Here is a 27956-nt window from a genome sequence, read left to right as displayed (position 1 = left end):
GCGCATACACGTCATCACCGACGGCTGCGGGGGCGCGCGGAGCGACACAGCGCTCTTTCTGGCGGGAGGACGTGCTCGCGCTCAAAGACTGATAAACCGCTGTTATAATATTGGAAGTTATAATATTTGTTTGTTTAATGTACGTGCATGTGTTATACTACACGAAAGACATAAACACGGCTGCTGGTGGGCTCTGAAGGAGCGCGTTTACCCTTAGAAAGTTTTCGCGGGTGAAATTAACCGTCGAAATCCAGTCATTGGTAGCATGATTGTGTGCTGTAGTGAATCGATTCATATTTTATGACAAAACTTAGGCTATCCTGATAATTTACTGTCATTGTCAAGATCTTTCTTTCTTCAGTCGAAAATTAAGGAAGTTTTTGGGAATTTTGATGGAAACATGCAGGGTTATCTCCATTTGGATGATTTCTATGGTGCTCAATAGTTCAAACTTTTAACCCTGTGTTTTCATTCGGCTTTCAAAGCCTCACATTTATCCCAGATTAGGTATAGTGTTCATTTATAACCTGGGAATGTGAAGTGGGTCAATTCACCAGTTAACAGACAGACGGGGTCCAGTTTGCTGTTCTGACTGGAAAATTTATATCATTGCTTAACAAATGATCGCTAGTTAGTATCTCAACATTGCGCAGTGCAAAAATGACTGAAAGGACAGATGCTCTTACTGATAAAAAGCTCTGCTGAAGATGCGTGACTCGACAATTTACTCAACAATTGTGCAACTTTTCAGTTTGTGCAAAGGATGAACAGTTTGGCAATGTTTAAGAAAAAGAAGAGGTCAGACATTTAAATATATTATTTTCTTCACTGAAGAACACAAGGCTGAACACAAACGGTGAGTTACTGTTTTATTGATTGACTTCTACAACAGAATATTGCAGGAAAATAACCAGAAACAGCAATAATCTGAGTGTTTTTGGGTTTGGTTTACAGAGATCTACTGAGAAGATGGCAGTAAGTTCACATTATAGAGTCTGTTTTTACTTCTGTCATGATGTCGGTGTGATTTGCTGATTATGAATGAGGCTGATGATCAGTGCTGTTTCTCTCTCTAGATGACGGTGTTCGTCGTGGCTCTGCTTTCTGTTTTCACGGCGTCTGTTGTCTCTGGATTCAAGCCGTTCGACTGTTCTGAAATCTACAAATCAGGACAAACAGTCAGTGGGATTTACTCCATCTATCCAGCCGGCGACACTCCTGTCTGGGTTTACTGTGAGATGGTTTCAGATGGGAAAGATGAAGAGAATGGAGGATGGACGGTATGAAATATACATTTTAACAATTATAAATTATTTCAGACTTCTGAATAATAAATGCAACCCATCACAGGTGTTTCAGAGACGAATGGACGGCAGGATTAACTTCTATCAGCCATGGGAAGTGTACAAGAGAGGATTCGGGACCACCGAGGGCGAATACTGGCTGGGTGAGATCTTACATCCATATGTGTGAATGTTAATGTGCAGTGTCTGGTTCAAGATGTTATTCATGTGTGTGTGTGAACAGGGTTGGAGAACCTCTACCAGCTGACACGCCACAAGAAGTTCATGCTGAGAGTGGATCTGGAGGACTTTGAAGGAAGGAAAGTTTTCGCTCAGTACTCGTCCTTCTCTGTGGGTTCTGAAGCTGAAGGGTATAAACTGCAGGTCTCTGGATTCACTGATGGAGGAGCAGGTACTGTACGACACTTTTAAAAACATTCATGCTCTTGATTAAATGAACTGAATAATGATGCACTTTCAAATGTAAGATCACTGTAAGAATTCTCCAATTCTGTATGCTAGTAAGATGTTGATATCCTCAATGTTGTCTTCCTCACCGCAGGCGACTCTTTATCCGCCCATAATAATCAGAAGTTTACCACTCTTGACAAAGACCAAGACCCCTATGAAAAGAACTGCGCCAGGTATTTCCTTGGAGGATTTTGGTATACAGTAGGCTGTCACTATACAAACCCAAATGGGATGTATTTATGGGGAGAAGACAACACACGTTACGCTATTGGAGTGGTTTGGTCAACCTGGAAGAATAGTTTCACTCTCAGCATGAAAACCTTCCTAATGAAGATCAAACCTGTGTCTTAAAACCATTAGTTTTGCACAAACCCAACACACTGATTTCATTAGTGGACAAGAGTAAAAGTTTAAGATTTTACTTTCCTCAGTGTAACTAATGATGTTTCTGTTATCTGATTTACTCAAATCTTCAGAAACATGAAATAAAGTCATATACTGCATGCATTATTGTGTTGAATGTGTTTATTGAATCAGAAACACAACATGCATTTCAGAAAGTACACGCATTTTACTCCTGCTCATCTATGTGTCCTATTATTATTACAGGCCTGGTGCACTGACTGATTTTTTATTGATTATTTCTTGTCTTATTGTATAATAGGATCAGAGTAAGACCACATGAAATCAATGATCAGACGGTCGAAGGTTTCTCAGGCTTTAACAGGCCAGGTTTTACCCACACAAATATAAATATAAACATAAAGAAAAGTCATAATTCATGTGTTCATTCAAGTCTTTACTGTATACTTAAGACACATTTTCTCACAAGAAATAAGCAGAAAGGCTTTTTGCTCATTATGTAGATTATTGAGGTCAAGTGTTTATTTAAATTTTGCTCTAAAAATAATGAGCATGTCAACAATCTCCTGCTCACCTTTCTCCCGCAATCCAGGCTCAGAAAAAGGATCTTTTTTTATCTTTCTGACCCTTTTTCTCATAGTTGCAAACTGATATTTGGTACCTCAGATTTCTTTTCTCAAAATAATGTGATACATTTGGTTGTTAGGACAGAATTAAGGTGCACTTGTATTTGTGAGAAGTGGACAAAAATGACAGAATTACGAGAAGAATAAACCCTCAAGACATATAATTATTATTGAATAACATAAGCTTGCAATTTTCAGAAAGGTCACAGTCACCTGGATATATTTTATATTATAGTGGCAAATAAGGGTTTGTAGTGACGCTTTAGGACAAACAGAGTCATTATTAAAACACTTTTTTTAAGAAAGCAAAAGTCAGAGTCAAACAGACTACCATCAATTTCCTGAACACTTGCATCAGAGTTTGTTATTATGTAATTATTGCATAACACAGGAATAGGTATAAAAGAAATAATTAACTGTCTTCATAAAGTATTCAGCGCTTGAAGGAGATCCACTGATCTGAACATCTCAGCCTCGGTTGACTGCTAAAATGGTGAGTTTAATTCTTGAGTGACAACACAGATAATTAATGCAACTGTTTTTACTTCTGTCATGATGTCGGTGTGATTTGCTGATTATGAATGAGGCTGATGATCAGTGCTGTTTCTCTCTCTAGATGACGGTGTTCGTCGTGGCTCTGCTTTCTGTTTTCACCGCGTCTGTTGTCTCTGGATTCAAGCCGTTCGACTGTTCTGAAATCTACAAATCAGGACAAACAGTCAGTGGGATTTACTCCATCTATCCAGCCGGCGACACTCCTGTCTGGGTTTACTGTCAGATGATTTCAGAAGGAAAAGTTGAAGACAATGGAGGATGGACGGTAAAACATAATTATAAAACATAATAAATGCTTTCAGCCTTCATTTTGATAAATGCAATCCATCACAGGTGTTTCAGAGACGATTGGATGGCAGGATTAACTTCTATCAGCCGTGGGAAGAGTACAAGAGAGGATTCGGGACCACCGAGGGGGAATACTGGCTGGGTGAGTCTCATTTTGGGTCGGGTCTGAACTTTAACTGGACACTTTTGTCAAAGTAAAAATGTATAAAACTCATTCCAGGATGCATTTTCTATTCATTAGCCTTAAACTGGAATGATAAACAACACATGTATAATTTACAGTTTAATAAAACATTATTAATTGTGTAATAATGCAAGTTGTTTAAATGTAGATATGTAATATGGCTTAAATGTACAGGTGCTGGTCATAATGAGAATATCTTCAAAAAGTTAATTTACTTTACTAATTCCAAACTTGTATAATGTACACATTTATTCCACACAGACTGTTCTATTTCAAGTGTTTATTTCCAGTACTTTTGATGACAGCTAATGAATCCAGAAAATTAGGATATTCCCTAAAAACATTACAAAGAAAGGATTTTTAGAAATCTTGGCCAACTGAAAAGTATGAACATGAACAGTATGAGCATGCACAGCACTCAATAGTCAGTGTGGGCTCCTTTTGTCTGAATTGCTGCAGCAATGCGGCTTGTCATGCAGTGGATCAGTCTGTGTTCAGCACTGCTCAGGTTTTCTGAGAGCCCAGGTGGCTCTGATAGTGGCCTTCAGCTTCTCTGCATTGTTGGGTCTGGCATTCAGCATCTTCCTCTTCACGATAGCCCATAGATTTCCTGTGGGGTTAAGGTTAGGCGAGTTTACTGGCAAATTAAGAACAGAGATACCACGGTCCTTAAAGCAGGTACTGGTAGCTTTGGTACTGTGTGCAGGTGCCAAGTCCTGTTGGAAAATTAAATCTGCATCTCTATAAAGTTGGTCAGCAATGGGAAGCATGTAGTGCTCTAAAATGTCCTGGTATAGAGCTGTGTTGACCTTGGACCTCAGAAGACACAGTGGAGCAACACCAGCAGATGACATGGCAGCCCAAACCATCACTGACCGCAGAAACTTTACACTGGACATCAAGCAACGTGGATTGTGTGCCTCTCCTCTCTTCCTGACTCCAGCTGCAGTCCACTCTTTGTGAATTTCCTCCACATTTTTAAATGCGTTTTGTTTTACAGATCTCTCCAGGGCGCGGTCATGCCTATTGCTTGTACACTTTGTCCTACCACAATTAATGTGCTTGGACACAGATCTTCGTGAACCGCCGGCCTCTTTTGCAATGATCTTTTGTGTCTTGCCCTCCTTGTGTTCTTTTAGACAACTGTCAAATCAGCCATTTTACCCATGATTGTGTAGCCCACAGAACTAGAATGAGAGACCATTTAAAGGTCATTTGAGGTAATTGGCTGATTAGAGTGTGGCATAAGTTGTCTTGAATACTGAACCTTTTCACAATTTTCTAATTTTTTGAGATACTGAATTTAGGGTTTTCATTAGTTGTCATCAAAATTAAAAGACATAAACACTTGACATATATCGTTCTGTGTGGAATGAATGTGTACATTATACAAGTGTCTCGAGCGTAATTAGGGAAGTAAATAAAGTTTTTGAAGATATTCTAATTATTAGACCAGCACCTGTTTTTAAATAAATGAAGAGCTGTAGAAATCTTAATTTTTGTGAGTGAACTAACCATTGATGTTGTTATGAAGGGGAGTGACACAAACAACTGAGGTTTGGATCTAAATGCAGGTTTAATCGAAGTCAGGCAATCAATGGTCAATACAGGCCCAAACAGGTATATGGAGGCCGTCCAGAATCGTAGTCGAATAACAGGCAAGAGGTCAGAAGGCAGGCGGCAAACAAGGGTAAAATGATAAACTAGGCTAACGTCAAAACACGGAGAAACAAGACAAGGAAACCGCGTTGTAATGTCATCTACAGATAAACAAGACTCGGCAAAGTGAATGGGTGAGTGTGTAGCTTAAATAGTGTGTGCAATCAGTCTCTGACAATCCTCAGGTGGTGCGAGTAATCAGTCTAGATGAGGAAGCATGTGTAAGTGTGACCAGAGTGCATGTATGAAAATGTAGTCCAGAAATGGCGGATTTGTAGTCCATAAGTATTATGAATGAGATCCAGCGATCTATTGAAATACGACCGCTGGTAATCGTGACAAATGTGTTTAAAGAAGGATTATGGGTAAAATACAGCAGTAAATAATGGCTGGAAACATTTGATTTCTCTCCTCATCACTACAAAAAAAATTACTTTTTTGTCTTGTTTTTAGTCCAAATGTTTAAAAATCCTTAATTAAAAAGCAATTCCTAATCAAACAAAAACTATTGTCTTGTTTTAAGAAATAATTTGCCAAAACTAAGTGAGTTTTTCAGTAACGAGTGACTAAAAATATCTATAATATATAATATGTTGCCTGTTCTGTTGTGTTATGTAGACTTTTAGAAATAACTACGTTTTGTAATTGAATCCTGATCCTGCCTAACTCTTGAGTTCACCATGACAAACGTCCAATTGGGTTCAACATGTTCTTTGTGTGTGTGTGTGTGTGTGTGTGTGTGTGTGTGTGTGTGTGTGTGTGTGTGTGTGTGTGTGTGTGTGTTTGTAAACAGGGCTGGAGAACCTCTATCAGCTGACACGCCACAAGAACTACATGCTGAGAGTGGATCTGGAGGACTTTACTGGACGGAGAGGTTTCGCTCAGTACTCGTCCTTCTCTGTGGGTTCTGAAGCTGAAGGGTATAGACTGCAGATTTCTGGCTTCACTGATGGTGGAGCAGGTAAAACACTTTCAATAATATTCATGAAAGTCATTCCTGTTGAATTAATGCACAAAGTAACATTGCTCTTCTCTGCAGGAGACTCGATGACCCAGCACAATGGAATGAAGTTCAGCACCTATGACAAGGACCAAGACATCGATTCAAGGAACTGTGCCAGACTGCGGCTTGGGGCTTTTTGGTATCGAAAATGCTACTATGCAAATCCCAATGGTGTTTATATAGGTGGAGAAGACAGCACCATTTATGCAATTGGAGATGTTTGGTACAGCTGGAAGAACAACGCTAATTTTGGTATGAAACTCATCACCATGAAGATCAAACCTGTGTCTTAGATGTTTGAAGAGACAAGCAACAAAACAATGAAATTTAGCCGTAAGGGTTTGCTTTCCTCTGTCAGCTGAGTCTGTGTGTACTTAAAATCTTTAAATTGTTTGTATTGGATCAATTATGCATCAACAATAAACTAAAATAAATCTGTGCAAAAAAGGCAGTTTGTGTCAATGTACACTTATTTGTTTCCACAGTAGACATCAAAATCAGTAAATGAGGAAATCGTATAAACACAATCCTCGACAGAAAATCAGAAACTTCACAATGTTACTCCCCTTTTATTGAAATGGTTTGTCCTCAGTTCAAGTAAATATCGTTGCAGCTCAGAGATCTCCAAGTGGGGCAGCTGTGGCCTAACGGTTAGAGAGGACTTGCAGGTTTGAGTTCTGGCATCAGCAGGGATGTTGTAGGAGTTGGGAGTAAACCACCAGCAGTCCCACCACCCTCAATACTGCAGCTGAGCTGATTTTCCTTGAGTAGGGCACCAATCCTCAAGTGTCTCCAAACTGTGGAGCCATTCTTAAAGCTTACGAACGCCTTTATCATTGCACCACTCCTAACACACCCTGATCCCAGTACATCTTCCCCAATCCCAGCAGCAGGTGAACCCAGCTCATTTTCATCCCTGTGTCTTCTTCTCTTGAAAGCTCACCCTAGTGAAGAGGAACTACAGTATGACCTCTCCTTTCAGAGAGCCTGATGGGGAGTTCAACCAATCCCATCACTCACTGTCCCTGGAGTTCCAGAACCTGCATGTTGTCAACTCCTCAATCAGCCACATCACTTTCCTTTATCATGCTTTACTTCAACATACCTCTCTCTCTGCACAACTTAAGGCCTACTTCATTTCAACTATTGCATCAAGTCCACATGGCAGGTCTGATGTAGCATTCACATAGTCGCTCACCTGGTGCTGTAGCCTGATGTGCACCACTCAAAAATCATAACTACAAATCGTGACGACACAAAGTACAAACTATTCTCAGTTGAATTCAAAGTTGAGCGTATAGGCGATGGTCACTGATGTGCTCCAGATGGAGACTTTTGTTTTGTGGTTATTTTATGACTAAAGCTGTTTCCCAGAACAATACATACTTCCAATGGTGTAGACTGTGCAAGTACACACTTGGGGCACAGCAGTGCATAAACATAAAATAGATTTTACATGTCTGCAATGTGGTTTCCTCAAATAATCTCCAAAATGTCTCCTTCTTCTTCTTCTCTCTCTCTCTCTCTGTGTGTTAACAAAATTTTGGATACTTCCCCAAGACAAGATGTTTTCCACTCTCCATCCATTGACTCTAATAACCACTGTGTCACAGAAGGAGACGGAAGCAGAGACGCAAGTATGAAAACAGTTTATTGTAAAGGATGGCAGAATGTAAATTCTTTGGTGTGAGCTGAGCATCACACATCTACACACCATTAAGTATTGAGTTTTTTTCAGTACATGACTTTGGACTTTAACCAGGGAATGTGAGATGGGTCTATTAACCAGCTAACAGACAGGGTCCATTCTGATGTTCTGGACAATTTGCTTACATACTTTTGCACAACATGTACATGATCACTAGTCAGTATCTCAACATTGCGCAGTGCAGAAGTGACTGAGATGACAGATGCTCTCACTGATAAAAACCTCTGCTGAAGATGAAGACTGAAATGAGTGACTTGGCAACTGTGCAACATTTCAGTTCATGCAAAGGATGAACAGTTTTGCAATACAGGTTTAACAGAAAGGAGGAGTCCAATATCTAAATCTATTATTTTATACGTTGAAGAACCTGGAAAACTTGTTGCGGGGCATGACCTACTGTATGGCATGTTTGTGAGTAAGCAGATAACATGGGATTAGGGTTTCCTCTACTTTATGCATTGAAATAACATCTAGACTGCCCCCAGAACAATGCTCTGGGTTTGGATGTGGAACATTTCACTGCTGTAATTCCCAGGTTTGACTTTGTAAGTTAGCGTATATTGCGCTCAGTGCTGTTAGATGATTGGGCATTGGCTGACTGTGCTACTGTGTATTTGATGTTTTTGTAAGAATTGAAATATTACAAATATTTTTGATGTCTTTGACAATTCAAAACATGAGCTGAAGACAGGGCCAATGGACTCCACAACCCACCAGGGGGGAATGTGGGAAAAACCAGTTCCTGCTGCATTTGCATCTGACTATGCTAAAACTCAGCTTCATCCCCCCAACTCACACATATGGTCATTTCAATGTTTGAATGTTCTAGAATTAACCAAACTGACTTTAACCATCATGTTTGATATTATTTGAAATGTCTCAGTGCGATTGGTACAATGGTCTCATTCTCTCAGAAATAGACATAATCAACACAATAAATGTATAACTTCAGGCATCTTTTGAACCACTGAGAAGGGTGTGCCACTAAGTGTGAATGCCTTTTGTTCACACCCCCTTCCTTGAGGGAATTCTTGGATTATTTAAGGTAAGGTCCGCGAAAGACTCAGGGCGATTCTGCCTAACCAGATCAGCCCATAACATGGGGTCTGCCCCATGTTATGTATATTTCAAAGTCAGGAATGCATCTTTTTCATCTTGGATTTATCTTTGATAATTTGATGTTTTGTATTGATCATTTATGAATTGACTGATTGAATTGGCATAATACATTTCCCTGACTAATAAATTGTAATGTTTGACCATATTTTGCTCACTCTGTAATTATTAATTCAAGTAGATTACGCTGTATCCTTGTTTCCGCACGTCTTGCGTCTGGTCAGTAGACGGACTAAAATCCAATTGAGATGGAGCATTGGCACACTAATTGTGTTTTAGGGATCCGGCTGACTCTTGATATTGATTCATGTGTACTTAGGTGGAAAGGGTGTTAACTTCCGTCTAGGTCAACAAGGTGTTGCACGACTAACCTAGATTGGGTACCCGACCTTTGTTTGAAGGTAATATTATTCTAAATTAAGTTCATATGGGAAACCATGGGCTTGGTGAAAACCAAAGTTACTATAGAGTCCAGTAGTCGGGTACATTTATATTAATGCCCTAACCTCTAATTAGAAATGATGATTGTCTTAACTCAAAGTTGTACATCTAAGCGGGACTAACTAAAGTATTTTAGAACGAGCGCGCTGGTAGCGGCCATCTAAAGTATTAGTCAATTTACCTCTGTTTAATATTCAAGACTGACCGGAGTGTGACCGTGAGGGACGCCTTCGGCCGAGGCGATTTCTCTGAGCGACATGAGCACCCGAATGAACGGATGTAATAGTTACTAGTGAAGACAAACGGTTCAAACATTTATCTAAAAAAGTTCTGCACAAGACTTTTGGCCAGCGGAGAAATTAAAATGGTAGTGCCCAACTGAGTCTGGTTCTCTCAAGGTTTTTTTTCTTCACTCCCATCAGGTGAAGTTTTTTTTCCCTCTCCGCTGTCGCCACTGCCTCGCATGGTTCAGGATTGGTAGAGCTACGCATCGTTGAATTTGCTCTTCAGTGTTTGAACTCTCAGTAATGATTAAATCACACTGAACAGAGCTAAACTGAACTGAACTGAACTTAAACACTAAAACCTGAACCACACTGTTCCAATTACTATGACCATTTATGTGAAGCTGCTTTGACACAATCTACATTGTAAAAGCGCTATACAAATAAAGCTGAATTGAATTGAATTGAAATTAAATTACATATCGATATAATCTTCTTAATGTTTTATGATTGGAGTCAGATAAAACGAGGATAAATACATTAATATTCTAATCCACCTCATACTAAAATTGGAGTCAGATATGAGTCAAGTTTAATATAAATCAACATTGTGCACTGGAAAGACCGAACATGCAGTGAACCTTCATCCACCAGTGGATACCGTCATTGGACCAACTGGGTGGACCCTACATTTTAATGCATGATCTTATGCAATCATCATGCACACACAATCAGCTGTAAACCCATGTTATGCGTATTTATTCGTTTACTTAAAAATCTCCATAATAATGTCACCAAAAAGACATTCTGCATCAAAATGAGTCTGTTTAGGCTGCGGACATCAGAAATAAATCCAGCAAAATGCACAGCACAGATCAGAAACAGTACCTGAGGAAACCTCACCAGTTCTAGGTGACAGACAGACACACAGGGTCCATTCTGATGTTCTGGACGATTTGCCAACATACTCTTGCATAACATGTACATGATCACTAGTTAGTATCTCAACATTGCGCAGTGCAGAAGTGACTGAGATGACAGATGCTCTCACTGATAAAAACCTCTGCTGGAGATGAAGACAGAGGAGACTCGACAACTGCACAACATTTCAGTTTATGTAAAGTTTTGCAATACAGGTTTAACAGAAAGGAGGAGTCTGATGTCTACATATATAATTTTTCTTCACTGAAGAACACAAGGCTGAACACAAACGGTGAGTTACTGTTTTATTGATTGACTTCTACAACAGAATAATGCAGGAAAATAACCAGAAACAGCAATAATCTGAGTGTTTTTGGGTTTGGTTTACAGAGATCTACTGAGAAGATGGCAGTAAGTTCACATTATAGAGTCTGTTTTTACTTCTGTCATGATGTCGGTGTGATTTGCTGATTATGAATGAGGCTGATGATCAGTGCTGTTTCTCTCTCTAGATGACGGTGTTCGTCGTGGCTCTGCTTTCTGTTTTCACGGCGTCTGTTGTCTCTGGATTCAAGCCGTTCGACTGTTCTGAAATCTACAAATCAGGACAAACAGTCAGTGGGGTTTACTCCATCTATCCAGCCGGCGACACTCCTGTCTGGGTTTACTGTGAGATGGTCTCTAGAATGATGGATGGATTCAGTGAAGGATGGACAGTACGTAAAACATAATTATTAAAAATATAATAAACAAAAAACCTTCATTTTGATAAATGTAATCCATCACAGGTGTTTCAGAGACGAATGGACGGCAGCATTAGCTTCTATCAGCCTTGGGAAGAGTACAAGAGAGGATTCGGGACCACCGAGGGCGAATACTGGCTGGGTGAGTCTCATTATATAATCTTTACTAAACACTTAAGCCGCAGTGAAAATGTAAAAAATGTCTGCATTACAAAACAAAATATCAAAATAAGTGACGTTACTTTAGAGACAGACAGCACAAACTATGTGGACATTTTAGCTTGTCCTTTGGTCTCTTGTGTCCTCGTGTTTCACTGTTTTCCCTGAACCCTGTTCCCAGCTTTGTTTCTCTGTTGTTTCAGTATTCTTTAGTCATAACTGTGTAATAAATATATGTTGTAAATGAATCCTGATGCTGCTTGACTCTTGAGTTCCCCTTCACGACAAATGTTCAATGTTTGTTTTAACATGTTCTTAGCGTGTGTGTGTGTGTGTGTGTGTGTGTGTGTGTGTGTGTGTGTGTGAACAGGGCTGGAGAACCTCTACCAGCTGACACGCCAAAAGAAGTTCATGCTGAGAGTGGATCTGGAGGACTTTGAAGGAAGGGAAGGTTTCGCTCAGTACTCGTCCTTCTCTGTGGGTTCTGAAGCTGAAGGATATAAACTGCAGGTCTCTGGTTTCACTGATGGAGGAGCAGGTACAACACTTTTACCTGTACCTGTACCTTTACCTGTAGTAACCATACACATGATGTTCTCTATGATATTCTCTCTGCAGGTGACTCTCTGGCCTACCACAATCAAATGAAGTTCAGCACCCTTGACAAGGACCAAGACAACAATGTAAATAACTGCGCCAGACTTTGTCTCGGGGCCTTTTGGTACGATACCTGTCAGCATACAAACCCCAATGGTGTTTACTTGTGGGGAGAAAATGTCAATACTGTTGGCATTGGAAACTTTTGGTATACCTGGGCAAACAATTATTCCACTGGATTGAAATCCATCACCATGAAGATCAAACCTGTGTCTTAAATGTTTGAAGTCATTTCTTTCTTTTTGTTTTGGTTCATGTTAATTGAAACAAATCAACATCAACTTCAATAAACTCCTGCAATGAAAGACACTGTGTGGATGTGCATTTATTTATCTCCACAGTTAATCCCTCCAGGATTTTATCTGATAGAATTTAGCAAAAAATCAAGCAAACAAGCAAAACTGAGCAGATCTCTTTATCATAAGTTCAGAGCCAAAATGCTTTTCATGAAGCCACTGTGGCACACGGCCACCCAAAGAAAAGCCCTTGTTGAAGCACACCTCACGTGCTAAACAAGTTGAAAAGACACATTTAATAATAATTCCCTACATTTATATAGCGCTTTCTAGGCACTCAAAGCAGGGCCGGAGTGGGACTCCTTGTCAGCCCCGGAGTTTCAAGCCAGACCGGCCCACATCAGTTCACCACTGACTATATTAAAATAAGGTCATTTCCATTACAGTTTCTTATGACACTACCACATCTTTTTCAAGAAAACAGCTGCTTTAGAACTTTAAATGTTCAACAGCCCTCACAGTATTATATGTCTTAACAATAAACATGAAAAAAACAACATGATAATAATTTAGGTGAGATTCAAACACACGTTGACAGCATCCTAGAGCAATGTGCTAACCACTTTTGAGCAGGTGTATTATTCATTAATAATATTTATTAGAATTCTTATATCCACTAAGGTGCCGCTGTTTGGAGTCGAATGATGATATTTACATCATTACCCTGTAGGCTGCATTTTGCTCACGGGGCTGCGAGAAAATAAATAAAAAGAGCAGATCTGCGGCAAAATAATTTATAAAAAGAGTGAGGCTATGGTCAAATACATAAATAAATAAAAAAGTGCGATTGCTGAGAGTGCAAGCAGGTAGGGACACCGAATTCTCCCGGTCCTCCCGATTAGCCAATCCGGGCCTGACTCAAAGCGCTTTACACACTGGGGGAATCTCCTCATCCGCCACCAGTGTGCAGCATCCCCCTAGGATGACATGACAGCAGCCATTTTGCGCCAGACCACACAGCAGCTGATTGGTGGAGAGGAGACAAAGTGATGAAGCCAATTATGATATGGGGAGGGTTAGGAGGCCATGATGGACAGAGGCCAGTGGGCAGATTTGGCCAGGATGCCGGGGTTAAAGCCCTACTCTTTTTCTGAGCACATACTGGGATTTTTAACAACCATAGAGAGTCAGGACCTTGGTTAAATGTCTCATCTGAAGGACGGCGCTCACTGAGCAGTATAGAGTCCCCTTCACTATACTGGGGCATTAGGACCCACACAGGCCGCAGGTTGGGCACCCCCTGCGGGCAGCAACCTAGCTTTCCCATGTGATCTCCCATCCAGGTACTGACTGGGCGCAGCCCTGCTTAGCTTTAGTGGGCGACCATGTGAGAGTTGCAGAGAGTTATCTGCCGGAATTTAACTATAAACCTAACTTTGGAAAACTTGTTGCGGGGCATGACCTACTGTATGGCATGTTTGTGAGTAAGCAGATAACATGGGATTAGGGTTTCCTCTACTTTATGCATTGAAATAACATCTAGACTGCCCCCAGAACAATGCTCTGGGTTTGGATGTGGAACATTTCACTGCTGTAATTCCCAGGTTTGACTTTGTAAGTTAGCGTATATTGCGCTCAGTGCTGTTAGATGATTGGGCATTGGCTGACTGTGCTACTGTGTATTTGATGTTTTTGTAAGAATTGAAATATTACAAATATTTTTGATGTCTTTGACAATTCAAAACATGAGCTGAAGACAGGGCCAATGGACTCCACAACCCACCAGGGGGGAATGCGGGAAAAACCAGTTCCTGCTGCATTTGCATCTGACTATGCTAAAACTCAGCTTCATCCCCCCAACTCACACATATGGTCATTTCAATGTTTGAATGTTCTAGAATTAACCAAACTGACTTTAACCATCATGTTTGATATTATTTGAAATGTCTCAGTGCGATTGGTACAATGGTCTCATTCTCTCAGAAATAGACATAATCAACACAATAAATGTATAACTTCAGGCATCTTTTGAACCACTGAGAAGGGTGTGCCACTAAGTGTGAATGCCTTTTGTTCACACCCCCTTCCTTGAGGGAATTCTTGGATTATTTAAGGTAAGGTCCGCGAAAGACTCAGGGCGATTCTGCCTAACCAGATCAGCCCATAACATGGGGTCTGCCCCATGTTATGTATATTTCAAAGTCAGGAATGCATCTTTTTCATCTTGGATTTATCTTTGATAATTTGATGTTTTGTATTGATCATTTATGAATTGACTGATTGAATTGGCATAATACATTTCCCTGACTAATAAATTGTAATGTTTGACCATATTTTGCTCACTCTGTAATTATTAATTCAAGTAGATTACGCTGTATCCTTGTTTCCGCACGTCTTGCGTCTGGTCAGTAGACGGACTAAAATCCAATTGAGATGGAGCATTGGCACACTAATTGTGTTTTAGGGATCCGGCTGACTCTTGATATTGATTCATGTGTACTTAGGTGGAAAGGGTGTTAACTTCCGTCTAGGTCAACAAGGTGTTGCACGACTAACCTAGATTGGGTACCCGACCTTTGTTTGAAGGTAATATTATTCTAAATTAAGTTCATATGGGAAACCATGGGCTTGGTGAAAACCAAAGTTACTATAGAGTCCAGTAGTCGGGTACATTTATATTAATGCCCTAACCTCTAATTAGAAATGATGATTGTCTTAACTCAAAGTTGTACATCTAAGCGGGACTAACTAAAGTATTTTAGAACGAGCGCGCTGGTAGCGGCCATCTAAAGTATTAGTCAATTTACCTCTGTTTAATATTCAAGACTGACCGGAGTGTGACCGTGAGGGACGCCTTCGGCCGAGGCGATTTCTCTGAGCGACATGAGCACCCGAATGAACGGATGTAATAGTTACTAGTGAAGACAAACGGTTCAAACATTTATCTAAATTACATATCGATATAATCTTCTTAATGTTTTATGATTGGAGTCAGATAAAACGAGGATAAATACAGTAATATTCTAATCCACCTCATACTAAAATTGGAGTCAGATATGAGTCAAGTTTAATATAAATCAACATTGTGCACTGGAAAGACCGAACATGCAGTGAACCTTCATCCACCAGTGGATACCGTCATTGGACCAACTGGGTGGACCCTACATTTTAATGCATGATCTTATGCAATCATCATGCACACACAATCAGCTGTAAACCCATGTTATGCGTATTTATTCGTTTACTTAAAAATCTCCATAATAATGTCAGCAAAAAGACATTCTGCATCAAAATGAGTCTGTTTAAGCTGCAGACATCAGAAATAAATCCAGCAAAATGCACAGCACAGATCAGAAACAGTACCTGAGGAAACCTCACCAGTTCTAGGTGACAGACAGACACACAGGGTCCATTCTGATGTTCTGGACGATTTGCCAACATACTCTTGCATAACATGTACATGATCACTAGTCAGTATCTCAACATTGCGCAGTGCAGAAGTGACTGAGATGACAGATGCTCTCACTGATAAAAACCTCTGCTGGAGATGAAGACAGAAGTGACTCGACAACTGCGCAACATTTCAGTTTATGTAAAGTTTTGCAATACAGGTTTAACAGAAAGGAGGAGTCTGATGTCTACATATATAATTTTTCTTCACTGAAGAACACAAGGCTGAACACAAACGGTGAGTTACTGTTTTATTGATTGACTTCTACAACAGAATAATGCAGGAAAATAACCAGAAACAGCAATAATCTGAGTGTTTTTGGGTTTGGTTTACAGAGATCTACTGAGAAGATGGCAGTAAGTTCACATTATAGAGTCTGTTTTTACTTCTGTCATGATGTCGGTGTGATTTGCTGATTATGAATGAGGCTGATGATCAGTGCTGTTTCTCTCTCTAGATGACGGTGTTCGTCGTGGCTCTGCTTTCTGTTTTCACGGCGTCTGTTGTCTCTGTTTGTGAAAGATTCAAGCCGTTCGACTGTTCTGAAATCTACAAATCAGGAAAAACAGTCAGTGGGATTTACTCCATCTATCCAGCCGGCGACATTCCTGTCTGGGTTTACTGTCAGATGGTTTCATATGAGAACGATAAAGAGAATGGAGGATGGACGGTATGAAATATACATTTTAACAATTATAAATTATTTCAGACTTCTGAATAATAAATGCAACCCATCACAGGTGTTTCAGAGACGAATGGACGGCAGGATTAACTTCTATCAGCCGTGGGAAGTGTACAAGAGAGGATTCGGGACCACCGAGGGCGAATACTGGCTGGGTGAGATCTTACATCCATCTGTGTGAATGTTAATGTGCAGTGTCTGGTTCAAGATGTTATTCATGTGTGTGTGTGAACAGAGCTGGAGAACCTCTGCATTAATGTGGTGCATTAGCTCAAGATGCTAACCTCAAACCAGACACCACATGTGTCTGAACACAGTTTTATGCACTTTCATCATATTATTGTCTCTTTTAAACGATTGTGACATTCACTAAAATATAATCACAGCAGGAGCTGATTAACATTTTGTAAAATAAAGCAGAAAAAGAATGGAAGGTGTGGTGATCTATACCCAGAGTTTCTGCTCTAAAGCTTTGTCTAGACTATATAAAATGCATCTGCAGTGCAGGAATCCCTCATAAATGTCTTTGTATTTTTGATTACTGTCAGCATTTTGGGTCAGGGAAAGAACTCAAGTGGAGTAATAAGGATAATAGTAATAAGGATGGGTATTGTTTTTACAATAAATCAAAACTAAAAAACACTCTGAGAGGGAAACATTAGCTAAAATATTAACACTGGACTAGACTGGTAAGACAGGGTTAAACAAGCCAATAAAAAAGTTCACTTGCCGTCACATTTGCAGCAGGAAACCCAGACTCATTCTGAAAGCGTAGTCCCGTGGACGTTTCTGGATATTGAGACATGGATCCCGGGAGGAACGTATTTCTGCAGTTTTTGTTTTCGCGAATTCACAAGAGGCCACTGTGTTTGCTTTTTTATCTTAAATGTCTCTCACGAGTGCCGTTCACTCCCATGCTGTTCTTACGTAAACCCACCAGAGGCCGCTGTCGAATGATAGACACAGTCATTACATGAAGATTGTGAATTATGAGGACATTGCTGATGTCCCTACTTCAGAAAAAGGTTATGAACCGTACAGAGTGAGCTTTCTCAGAAAGTAAAACTGCACACAGTTTCCTGTGAGGGTTGGGTTTAGGGATAGAGTGGAGCAATATAAAACACAGAATACACACATGTACACAATGTACAGAATTAAAACAATAGAAACATATGGAATGTCCTCACAAATGTGTGTGTGTGTGTGTGTGTGTGTGTGTGTGTGTGTGTGTGTGTGTACAGGGCTGGAGAACCTCTACCAGCTGACCCGCCACAAGAAGTTCATGCTGAGAGTGGATCTAGTGGACTTTGAAGGAAGGAGAGGTTTCGCTCAGTACTCGTCCTTCTCTGTGGGTTCTGAAGCTGAAGGGTATAAACTGCAGGTTTCTGGGTTCAAGGATGGAGGAGCAGGTACTGTACGACACTTTTAATAACATTCATGCTCTTGATTAAATGAACTGAATAATGATGCACTTGCAAATGTAAGATCACTGTAAGAATTCTCCAATTCTGTATGCTAGTAAGATGTTGATATCCTCAATGTTGTCTTCCTCACCGCAGGCGACTCTTTATCCGCCCATAATGATCGGAAGTTTACCACTCTTGACAAAGACCAAGACCCCTATCAAAAGAACTGCGCCAGATATTACCTTGGGGGATTTTGGTATACAGTAACCTGTTGCTATACAAACCCAAATGGGATGTATTTATGGGGAGAAGACAACACATATAACACTTATGGAGTGGTTTGGTCAACCTGGAAGAATAGTTTCACTCTCAGCATGAAAACCTTCGTCATGAAGATCAAACCTGTGTCTTAAAACCATTAGTTTTGCACAAACCCAACACACTGATTTCATTAGTGGACAAGAGTAAAAGTTTAAGATTTTACTTTCCTCAGTGTAACTAATGATGTTTCTGTTATCTGATTTACTCAAATCTTCAGAAACATGAAATAAAGTCATATACTGCATGCATTATTGTGTTGAATGTGTTTATTGAATCAGAAACACAACATGCATTTCAGAAAGTACACACATTTTACTCCTGCTCATCTCTGTGTCCTATTATTATTACAGGCCTGGTGCACTGACTGATTTTTTATTGATTATTTCTTGTCTTATTGTATAATAGGATCAGAGTAAGACCACATGAAATCAATGATCAGATGGTCCAAGGTTTCTCAGGCTTTAACAGGCCAGGTTTTACCCACACAAATATAAATATAAACATAAAGAAAAGTCATAATTCATGTGTTCATTCAAGTCTTTACTGTATACTTAAGACACATTTTCTCACAAAAATAAGCAGAAAGGCTTTTTGCTCATTATGTAGATTATTGAGGTCAAGTGTTTATTTAAATTTTGCTCTAAAAATAATGAGCATGTCAACAATCTCCTGCTCACCTTTCTCCCGCAATCCAGGCTCAGAAAAAGGATCTTTTTTTATCTTTCTGACCCTTTTTCTCATAGTTGCAAACTGATATTTGGTACCTCAGATTTCTTTTCTCCAAATAATGTGATACATTTGGTTGTTAGGACAGAATTAAGGTGCACTTGTATTTGTGAGAAGTGGACAAAAATGACAGAATTACGAGAAGAATAAACCCTCAAGACATATAATTATTATTGAATAACATAAGCTTGCAATTTTCAGAAAGGTCACAGTCACCTGGATATATTTTATATTATAGTGGCAAATAAGGGTTTGTAGTGACGCTTTAGGACAAACAGAGTCATTATAAAAACATTTTTTTTAAGAAAGTAAGCAAAAGTCAGAGTCAAACAGACTACCATCAATTTCCTGAACACTTGCATCAGAGTTTGTTATTATGTAATTATTGCATAACACAGGAATAGGTACAAAATAAATGATTAACAGTCTCAATAAAGTATTCAGCGCTTGAAGGAGATCCACTTATCTGAACATCTCAGCCTCGGTTGACTGCAAAAATGGTGAGTTTAATTCTTGAGTTACAACACAGATAATTAATGCAATTGTTTTCACTTCTGTCATGATGTCGGTGTGATTTGCTGATTATGAATGAGGCTGATGATCAGTGCTGTTTCTCTCTCTAGATCACGGTGTTCGTCGTGGCTCTGCTTTCTGTTTTCACGACGTCTGTTGTCTCTGTTTGTGATGGATTCAAGCCGTTCGACTGTTCTGAAATCTACAAATCAGGACAAACAGGCAGTGGGGTTTACTCCATCTATCCAGCCGGCGACACTCCTGTCTGGGTTTACTGTCAGATGATTTCAGAAGGAAAAGTTGAAGACAATGGAGGATGGACGGTAAAACATAATTATAAAACATAATAAATGCTTTCAGCCTTCATTTTGATAAATGCAATCCATCACAGGTGTTTCAGAGACGATTGGATGGCAGGATTAACTTCTATCAGCCGTGGGAAGAGTACAAGAAAGGATTCGGGACCACCGAGGGGGAATACTGGCTGGGTGAGTCTCATTTTGGGTCGGGTCTGAACTTTAACTGGACACTTTTGTCAAAGTAAAAATGTATAAAACTCATTCCAGGATGCATTTTCTATTCATTAGCCTTAAACTGGAATGATAAACAACACATGTATTATTTACAGTTTAATAATACATTATTAATTGTGTAATAATGCAAGTTGTTTAAATGTAGATATGTAATATGGCTTAAATGTACAGGTGCTGGTCATAATGAGAATATCTTCAAAAAGTTGATTTACTTTACTAATTCCAAACTTGTATAATGTACACATTTATTCCACACAGACTGTTCTATTTCAAGTGTTTATTTCTAGTACTTTTGATGACAGCTAATGAATCCAGAAAATTAGGATATTCCCTAAAAACATTACAAAGAAAGGATTTTTAGAAATCTTGGCCAACTGAAAAGTATGAACATGAACAGTATGAGCATGCACAGCACTCAATAGTCAGTGTGGGCTCCTTTTGTCTGAATTGCTGCAGCAATGCGGCTTGTCATGGAGTGGATCAGTCTGTGTTCAGCACTGCTCAGGTTTTCTGAGAGCCCAGGTGGCTCTAATAGTGGCCTTCAGCTTCTCTGCATTGTTGGGTCTGGCATTCCGCATCTTCCTCTTCACGATAGCCCATAGATTTCCTGTGGGGTTAAGGTTAGGCGAGTTTACTGGCAAATTAAGAACAGAGATACCACGGTCCTTAAAGCAGGTACTGGTAGCTTTGGTACTGTGTGCAGGTGCCAAGTCCTGTTGGAAAATTAAATCCGCATCTCCATAAAGTTGGTCAGCAATGGGAAGCATGTAGTGCTCTAAAATGTCCTGGTATAGAGCTGTGTTGACCTTGGACCTCAGAAAACACAGTGGAGCAACACCAGCAGATGACATGGCAGCCCAAACCATCACTGACCGCAGAAACTTTACACTGGACATCAAGCAACGTGGATTGTGTGCCTCTCCTCTCTTCCTGACTCCAGCTGCAGTCCACTCTTTGTGAATTTCCTCCACATTTTTAAATGCGTTTTGTTTTACAGATCTCTCCAGGGCGCGGTCATGCCTATTGCTTGTACACTTTGTCCTACCACAATTAATGTGCTTGGACACAGATCTTCGTGAACCGCCGGCCTCTTTTGCAATGATCTTTTGTGTCTTGCCCTCCTTGTGTTCTTTTAGACAACTGTCAAATCAGCCATTTTACCCATGATTGTGTAGCCCACAGAACTAGAATGAGAGACCATTTAAAGGTCATTTGAGGTAATTGGCTGATTAGAGTGTGGCATAAGTTGTCTTGAATACTGAACCTTTTCACAATTTTCTAATTTTTTGAGATACTGAATTTAGGGTTTTCATTAGTTGTCATCAAAATTAAAAGACATAAACACTTGACATATATCGTTCTGTGTGGAATGAATGTGTACATTATACCAGTGTCTCGAGCGTAATTAGGGAAGTAAATAAACTTTTTGAAGATATTCTAATTATAAGACCAGCACCTGTTTTTAAATAAATGAAGAGCTGTAGAAATCTTAATTTTTGTGAGTGAACTAACCATTGATGTTGTTATGAAGGGGAGTGACACAAACAACTGAGGTTTGGATCCAAATGCAGGTTTAATCGAAGTCAGGCAATCAATGGTCAATACAGGCCCAAACAGGTATATGGAGGCCGTCCAGAATCGTAGTCGAATAACAGGCAAGAAGTCAGAAGGCAGGCGGCAAACAAGGGTAAAAGGATAAACTAGGCTAACGTCAAAACATGGAGAAACAAGACAAGGAAAACGCGTTGTAATGTCATCTACAGATAAACAAGACTCGGCAAAGTGAATGTGTGCAATCAGTCTCTGACAATCCTCAGGTGGTGCGAGTAATCAGTCTAGATGAGGAAGCATGTGTGAGTGTGACCAGAGTGCATGTATGAAAATGTAGTCCAGAAATGGCGGATTTGTAGTCCATAAGTATTATGAATGAGATCCAGCGATCTATTGAAATACGACCGCTGGTAATCGTGACAGATGTGTTTAAAGAAGGATTATGGGTAAAATACAGCAGTAAATAATGGCTGGAAACATTTGATTTCTCTCCTCATCACTATAAAAAAAATTACTTTGTCTTGTTTTTAGTCCAAATGTTTAAAAATCCTTAATTAAAAAGCAATTCCTAATCCAACAAAAACTATTGTCTTGTTTTAAGAAATAATTTGCCAAAACTAAGTGAGTTTTTCAGTAACGAGTGACTAAAAATATCTATAATATATAATATGTTGCCTGTTCTGTTGTGTTATGTAGGCTTTTAGAAATAACTACGTTTTGTAATTGAATCCGGATCCTGCCTAACTCTTGAGTTCACCATGACAAACGTCCAATTGGGTTCAACATGTTCTTAGTGTGTGTGTGTGTGTGTGTGTGTGTGTGTGAACAGGGCTGGAGAACCTCTACCAGCTGACACGCCACAAGAACTACATGCTGAGAGTGGATCTGGAGGACTTTACTGGACGGAGAGGTTTCGCTCAGTACTCGTCCTTCTCTGTGGGTTCTGAAGCTGAAGGGTATAAACTGCAGATTTCTGGCTTCACTGATGGTGGAGCAGGTAAAACACTTTCAATAATATTCATGAAAGTCATTCCTGTTGAATTAATGCACAAAGTAACATTGCTCTTCTCTGCAGGAGACTCGATGACCCAGCACAATGGAATGAAGTTCAGCACCTATGACAAGGACCAAGACATCGATTCAAGGAACTGTGCCAGACTGCGGCTTGGGGCTTTTTGGTATCGAAAATGCTACTATGCAAATCCCAATGGTGTTTATATAGGTGGAAAAGACAGCACCATTTATGCAATTGGAGATGTTTGGTACAGCTGGAAGAACAACGCTAATTTTGGTATGAAACTCATCACCATGAAGATCAAACCTGTGTCTTAGATGTTTGAAGAGACAAGCAACAAAACAATGAAATTTAGCCGTAAGGGTTTACTTTGCTCTGTCAGCTGAGTCTGTGTGTACTTAAAATCTTTAAATTGTTTGTATTGGATCAATTATGCATCAACAATAAACTAAAATAAATCTGTGCAAAAAAGGCAGTTTGTGTCAATGTACACTTATTTGTTTCCACAGTAGACATCAAAAACAGTAAATGAGGAAATCGTATAAACACAATCCTCGACAGAAAATCAGAAACTCCACAATGTTACTCCCCTTTTATTGAAATGGTTTGTCCTCAGTTCAAGTAAATATCGTTGCAGCTCAGAGATCTCCAAGTGGGGCAGCGGTGGCCTAACGGTTAGAGAGGACTTGCAGGTTTGAGTTCTGGCATCAGCAGGGATGTTGTAGGAGTTGGGAGTAAACCACCAGCAGTCCCACCACCCTCAATACTGCAGCTGAGCTGATTTTCCTTGAGTAGGGCACCAATCCTCAAGTGTCTCCAAACTGTGGAGCCATTCCTAAAGCTTACGAACGCCTTTATCATTGCACCACTCCTAACACACCCTGATCCCAGTACATCTTCCCCAATCCCAGCAGCAGGTGAACCCAGCTCATTTTCATCCCTGTGTCTTCTTCTCTTGAAAGCTCACCCTAGTGAAGAGGAACTACAGTATGACCTCTCCTTTCAGAGAGCCTGATGGGGAGTTCAACCAATCCCATCACTCACTGTCCCTGGAGTTCCAGAACCTGCATGTTGTCAACTCCTCAATCAGCCACATCACTTTCCTTTATCATGCTTTACTTCAACATCTCTCTGCACAACTTAAGGCCAACTTCATTTCAACTATTGCATCAAGTCCACATGGCAGGTCTGATGTAGCATTCACATAGTCGCTCACCTGGTGCTGTAGCCTGATGTGCACCACTCAAAAATCATAACTACAAATCGTGACGACACAAAGTACAAACTATTCTCAGTTGAATTCAAAGTTGAGCGTATAGGCGATGGTCACTGATGTGCTCCAGATGGAGACTTTTGTTTTGTGGTTATTTTATGACTAAAGCTGTTTCCCAGAATAATACATACTTGCAATGGTGTTGACTGTGCATGTACACACTTGGGGCACAGCAGTGCATAAACATGAAATAGATTTTACATGTCTGCAATGTGGTTTCCTCAAATAATCTCCAAAATGTCTCCTTCTTCTTCTTCTCTCTCTTACTCTCTGTGTGTTAACAAAATTTTGGATACTTCCCCAAGACAAGATGTTTTCCACTCTCCATCCATTGACTCTAATAACCACTGTGTCACAGAAGGAGACGGAAGCAGAGACGCAAGTATGAAAACAGTTTATTGTAAAGGATGGCAGAATGTAAATTCTTTGGTGTGAGCTGAGCATCACACATCTACACACCATTGAGTATTGAGTTTTTTCTGTACATGACTTTGGACTTTAACCAGGGAATGTGAGATGGGTCTATTAACCAGCTAACAGACAGGGTCCATTCTGATGTTCTGGACAATTTGCTTACATACTTTTGCACAACATGTACATGATCACTAGTTAGTATCTCAACATTGCGCAGTGCAGAAGTGACTGAGATGACAGATGCTCTCACTGATAAAAACCTCTGCTGAAGATGAAGACTGAAATGAGTGACTTGGCAACTGCGCAACATTTCAGTTCATGCAAAGGATGAACAGTTTTGCAATGTAGGTTTAACAAAAAGGAGGAGTCTGATATCTAAATCTATTATTTTATACGTTGAAGAACACAAGGCTGAACACAAACGGTGAGTTACTGTTTTATTGATTGACTTCTACAAGAGAATAATGCAGGACAATAACCAGAAACAGCAATAATCTGAGTGTTTTATGTTTGGTTTACAGAGATCTACTGAGAAGATGGCAGTAAGTTCACATTATAGAGTCTGTTTTTACTTCTGTCATGATGTCGGTGTGATTTGCTGATTATGAATGAGGCTGATGATCAGTGCTGTTTCTCTCTCTAGATGACGGTGTTCGTCGTGGCTCTGCTTTCTGTTTTCACGGCGTCTGTTGTCTCTGGATTTAAGCCGTTTGACTGTTCTGAAATCTACAAATCAGGACAAACAGGCAGTGGGATTTACTCCATCTATCCAGCCGGCGACACTCCTGTCTGGGTTTACTGTGAGATGGTCTCTAGAATGATGGATGGATTCAATGGAGGATGGACGGTACGTAAAACATAATTATTAAAAATATAATAAACAAAAAACCTTCATTTTGATAAATGTAATCCATCACAGGTGTTTCAGAGACGAATGGACGGCAGCATTAACTTCTATCAGCCTTGGGAAGAGTATAAGAAAGGATTCGGGACCACCGAGGGCGAATACTGGCTGGGTGAGTCTCATTTTATAATCTTTACTAAACACTTAAGCCGCAGTGAAAATGTAAAAAATGTCTCTGCATTACAAAACAAAATATCAAAATAAGTGACGTTACTTTAGAGACAGACAGCACAAACTATGTGGACATTTTAGCTTGTCCTTTGGTCTCTTGTGTCCTCGTGTTTCACTGTTTTCCCTGAACCCTGTTCCCAGCTTTGTTTCTCTGTTGTTTCAGTATTCTTTAGTCATAACTGTGTAATAAATATATGTTGTAATTGAATCCTGATGCTGCTTGACTCTTGAGTTTCCCTTCACGACAAATGTTCAAGGTTTGTTTTAACATGTTCTTCGTGTGTGTGTGTGAACAGGGCTGGAGAACCTCTACCAGCTGACACGCCAAAAGAAGTTCATGCTGAGAGTGGATCTGGAGGACTTTACTGGAAGGAGAGGTTTCGCTCAGTACTCGTCCTTCTCTGTGGGTTCTGAAGCTGAAGGGTATAAACTGCAGGTCTCTGCTTTCACTGATGGAGGAGCAGGTACGACACTTTTACCTGTACCTGTACCTTTACCTGTAGTAAACATACACATGATGTTCTCTATGATATTCTCTCTGCAGGTGACTCTCTGGCCTACCACAATCAAATGAAGTTCAGCACCTTTGACAAGGACCAAGACAACAGTGTAAAGAACTGCGCCAAACTTAATCTCGGGGCCTTTTGGTACAGGGACTGTCACCATACAAACCCCAATGGTGTTTACTTGTGGGGAGAAGATGCCACCATTTTTGGCATTGGAAATGTTTGGTATGCCTGGACAAACAAATATGCCACTGGATTGAAATCCATCACCATGAAGATCAAACCTGTGTCTTAAATGTTTGAAGTCATTTCTTTCTTTTTGTTTTGGTTCATGTTAATTGAAACAAATCAACATCAACTTCAATAAACTCCTGCAATGAAAGACACTGTGTGGATGTGCATTTATTTATTTATCTCCACAGTTAATCCCTCCAGGATTTTATCTGATAGAATTTAGCGAAAAATCAAGCAAACAAGCAAAACTGAGCAGATCTCTTTATCAAAAGTTCAGAGCCAAAATGCTTTTCATGAAGCCACTGTGGCACACGGCCACCCAAAGAAAAGCCCTTGTTGAAGCACACCTCACGTGCTAAACAAGTTGATAAGACACATTTAATAATAATTCCCTACATTTATATAGCGCTTTCTAGGCACTCAAAGCAGGGCCGGAGTGGGACTCCTTGTCAGCCCCGGAGTTTCAAGCCAGACCGGCCCACCTCAGTTCACGACTGACTATATTAAAATAAGGTCATTTCCATTTCAGTTTCTTATGACACTACAACGTCTTTTTCAAGAAAACAGCTGCTTTAGAACTTAAAATGTTCAACAGCCCTCACAGTATTATATGTCTTAACAATAAAAATGATAAAAATAAAATGATAATAAATTAGGTGAGATTCAAACACACATTGGCAGCATCTTAGAGCAACACGCTAACCACTAGGCCACAGGGGCGCTGTTCTGGATGTAGTAAAAAATTCAGATTTCTCATCAAGTTACATCAGCTGTATGAACATAGTGAATCATCTGATTTTCATTGAGCAGGTGTATTATTCATTAATAATATTTATTTGAATTCTTATGTCCACTAAGGTGCCGCTGTTTGGGGTTGAATGATGATATTTACATCATTACCCTGTAGGCTGCATTTTGCTCACGGGGCTGCGAGAAAATAAATGAAAAGAGCAGATCTGTGGCAAAATAATGAATAAAAAGAGTGAGGCTATGGTCAAATACATAAATAAATAAAAAAGTGCGACTGCTGAGAGTGCAAGCAGGTAGGGACACCGGTTCTCACGGCCAAAAAAACAGACCGGCCCACCGGGAATTCTCCCTGTCCTCCCAATTAGCCAATCCGGGCCTGACTCAAAGCGCTTTACACACTGGGGGAATCTCCTCATCCACCACCAGTGTGCAGCATCCCCCTAGGATGACATGACAGCAGCCATTTTGCGCCAGACCACACAGCAGCTGATTGGTGGAGAGGAGACAAAGTGATGAAGCCAATTATGATATGGGGAGGGTTAGGAGGCCATGATGGACAGAGGCCAGTGGGCAGATTTGGCCAGGATGCCGGGGTTAATCTCCTACTCTTTTTCGAAGGACACCCTGGGATTTTTAAAAACCAAAGAGAGTCAGGACCTTGGTTTAATGTCTCATCTGAAGGACGGCGCTCACTGAGCAGTATAGAGTCCCCTTCACTATACTGGGGCATTAGGACCCACACAGGCCGCAGGTTGGTCACCCCCTGCGGGCAGCAACCTAGCTTTCCCATGTGGTCTCCCATTCAGGTACTGACCGGGCGCAGCCCTGCTTAGCTTCAGTGGGCGACCATGTGAGAGTTGCAGAGAGTT

The 27956-nt window shown here is 40.2% G+C and overlaps 6 protein-coding genes across 11 annotated transcripts; all 6 read left to right on the top strand.

Annotated features, from left to right (window-relative positions):
- The first annotated feature begins 28 nt into the window (after positions 1-28).
- On the top strand, positions 29-2261 carry mfap4.11 (microfibril associated protein 4, tandem duplicate 11). The gene is made up of 6 exons (XM_087238294.2): positions 29-856; positions 955-975; positions 1077-1280; positions 1351-1447; positions 1528-1695; positions 1846-2261. Exons 2-6 carry the CDS (start codon positions 970-972, stop codon positions 2103-2105), a joined length of 735 nt encoding a protein of 244 aa, XP_087094420.1. The 5' UTR covers positions 29-856; positions 955-969; the 3' UTR covers positions 2106-2261.
- A 231-nt stretch (positions 2262-2492) lies between these two features.
- Positions 2493-6883, top strand: LOC147847118 (microfibril-associated glycoprotein 4-like). Of its 2 annotated transcripts, XM_087238257.1 has the most exons (5): positions 2493-3236; positions 3360-3563; positions 3632-3728; positions 6223-6390; positions 6469-6883. In XM_087238257.1, exons 1-5 carry the CDS (start codon positions 3234-3236, stop codon positions 6723-6725), a joined length of 729 nt encoding a protein of 242 aa, XP_087094383.1. In that variant the 5' UTR covers positions 2493-3233; the 3' UTR covers positions 6726-6883. The 2 variants fall into 2 exon arrangements, with proteins under 2 accessions (XP_087094383.1, XP_087094382.1); XM_087238256.1 differs by having other exon boundaries at positions 3126-3236; positions 6223-6883.
- A 2323-nt stretch (positions 6884-9206) lies between these two features.
- Positions 9207-12706, top strand: LOC147847117 (microfibril-associated glycoprotein 4-like). Of its 2 annotated transcripts, XM_087238304.1 has the most exons (6): positions 9207-11134; positions 11233-11253; positions 11355-11558; positions 11631-11727; positions 12115-12282; positions 12363-12706. In XM_087238304.1, the coding sequence occupies exons 2-6, from the start codon at positions 11248-11250 to the stop codon at positions 12617-12619; spliced, it is 732 nt and encodes a 243-aa protein (XP_087094430.1). In that variant the 5' UTR covers positions 9207-11134; positions 11233-11247; the 3' UTR covers positions 12620-12706. The 2 variants fall into 2 exon arrangements, with proteins under 2 accessions (XP_087094430.1, XP_087094429.1); XM_087238303.1 differs by having other exon boundaries at positions 11118-11253.
- A 2066-nt stretch (positions 12707-14772) lies between these two features.
- Positions 14773-18745, top strand: LOC147847116 (microfibril-associated glycoprotein 4-like). 2 transcript variants are annotated; one of them, XM_087238289.1, is made up of 6 exons: positions 14773-16325; positions 16424-16444; positions 16546-16758; positions 16829-16925; positions 18012-18179; positions 18330-18745. In XM_087238289.1, the coding sequence occupies exons 2-6, from the start codon at positions 16439-16441 to the stop codon at positions 18587-18589; spliced, it is 744 nt and encodes a 247-aa protein (XP_087094415.1). In that variant the 5' UTR covers positions 14773-16325; positions 16424-16438; the 3' UTR covers positions 18590-18745. The 2 variants fall into 2 exon arrangements, with proteins under 2 accessions (XP_087094415.1, XP_087094416.1); XM_087238290.1 differs by having other exon boundaries at positions 16309-16444.
- A 905-nt stretch (positions 18746-19650) lies between these two features.
- mfap4.10 (microfibril associated protein 4, tandem duplicate 10) lies at positions 19651-23310 on the top strand. Of its 2 annotated transcripts, NM_001328064.1 has the most exon segments (5): positions 19654-19723; positions 19847-20059; positions 20128-20224; positions 22650-22817; positions 22896-23310. In NM_001328064.1, coding segments are annotated over 5 exon segments (738 nt in total). In that variant the 5' UTR covers positions 19654-19720; the 3' UTR covers positions 23153-23310.
- Positions 23310-26485, top strand: mfap4.7 (microfibril associated protein 4, tandem duplicate 7). 2 transcript variants are annotated; one of them, XM_087238283.1, is made up of 6 exons: positions 23310-24946; positions 25044-25064; positions 25166-25369; positions 25442-25538; positions 25894-26061; positions 26142-26485. In XM_087238283.1, exons 2-6 carry the CDS (start codon positions 25059-25061, stop codon positions 26396-26398), a joined length of 732 nt encoding a protein of 243 aa, XP_087094409.1. In that variant the 5' UTR covers positions 23310-24946; positions 25044-25058; the 3' UTR covers positions 26399-26485. The 2 variants fall into 2 exon arrangements, with proteins under 2 accessions (XP_087094409.1, XP_087094408.1); XM_087238282.1 differs by having other exon boundaries at positions 24930-25064.
- The last annotated feature ends 1471 nt before the right edge of the window (positions 26486-27956 follow it).

Source organism: Danio rerio, chromosome 1, assembly GCF_052040795.2.
Source record: "Danio rerio strain M-AB ecotype USA chromosome 1, GRCz13ab, whole genome shotgun sequence".
NCBI lineage: Eukaryota > Metazoa > Chordata > Actinopteri > Cypriniformes > Danionidae > Danio > Danio rerio.
The sequence above is the reverse complement of the archived record's forward strand: the minus strand, read 5'-3'. Positions and strand labels throughout refer to the sequence as shown.

Coding starts and splice junctions, on each gene's coding strand:
- mfap4.11 (XM_087238294.2), top strand. Junction 1,448..1,527: donor CGAGGGCGAATACTGGCTGG/GTGAGATCTTAC, acceptor GTGTGTGAACAG/GGTTGGAGAACCTCTACCAG. Junction 1,696..1,845: donor ATTCACTGATGGAGGAGCAG/GTACTGTACGAC, acceptor TCCTCACCGCAG/GCGACTCTTTATCCGCCCAT.
- LOC147847118 (XM_087238256.1), top strand. Junction 3,564..3,631: donor AAGACAATGGAGGATGGACG/GTAAAACATAAT, acceptor AATCCATCACAG/GTGTTTCAGAGACGATTGGA. Junction 3,729..6,222: donor CGAGGGGGAATACTGGCTGG/GTGAGTCTCATT, acceptor GTTTGTAAACAG/GGCTGGAGAACCTCTATCAG.
- LOC147847117 (XM_087238304.1), top strand. Junction 11,559..11,630: donor GATTCAGTGAAGGATGGACA/GTACGTAAAACA, acceptor AATCCATCACAG/GTGTTTCAGAGACGAATGGA. Junction 12,283..12,362: donor TTTCACTGATGGAGGAGCAG/GTACAACACTTT, acceptor TTCTCTCTGCAG/GTGACTCTCTGGCCTACCAC.
- LOC147847116 (XM_087238289.1), top strand. Junction 16,759..16,828: donor AAGAGAATGGAGGATGGACG/GTATGAAATATA, acceptor AACCCATCACAG/GTGTTTCAGAGACGAATGGA. Junction 16,926..18,011: donor CGAGGGCGAATACTGGCTGG/GTGAGATCTTAC, acceptor GTGTGTGTACAG/GGCTGGAGAACCTCTACCAG.
- mfap4.10 (XM_087234988.1), top strand. Junction 20,060..20,127: donor AAGACAATGGAGGATGGACG/GTAAAACATAAT, acceptor AATCCATCACAG/GTGTTTCAGAGACGATTGGA. Junction 20,225..22,649: donor CGAGGGGGAATACTGGCTGG/GTGAGTCTCATT, acceptor GTGTGTGAACAG/GGCTGGAGAACCTCTACCAG.
- mfap4.7 (XM_087238282.1), top strand. CDS start 25,029: ATGTTTGGTTTACAGAGATCTACTGAGAAGATGGCA. Junction 25,370..25,441: donor GATTCAATGGAGGATGGACG/GTACGTAAAACA, acceptor AATCCATCACAG/GTGTTTCAGAGACGAATGGA. Junction 25,539..25,893: donor CGAGGGCGAATACTGGCTGG/GTGAGTCTCATT, acceptor GTGTGTGAACAG/GGCTGGAGAACCTCTACCAG.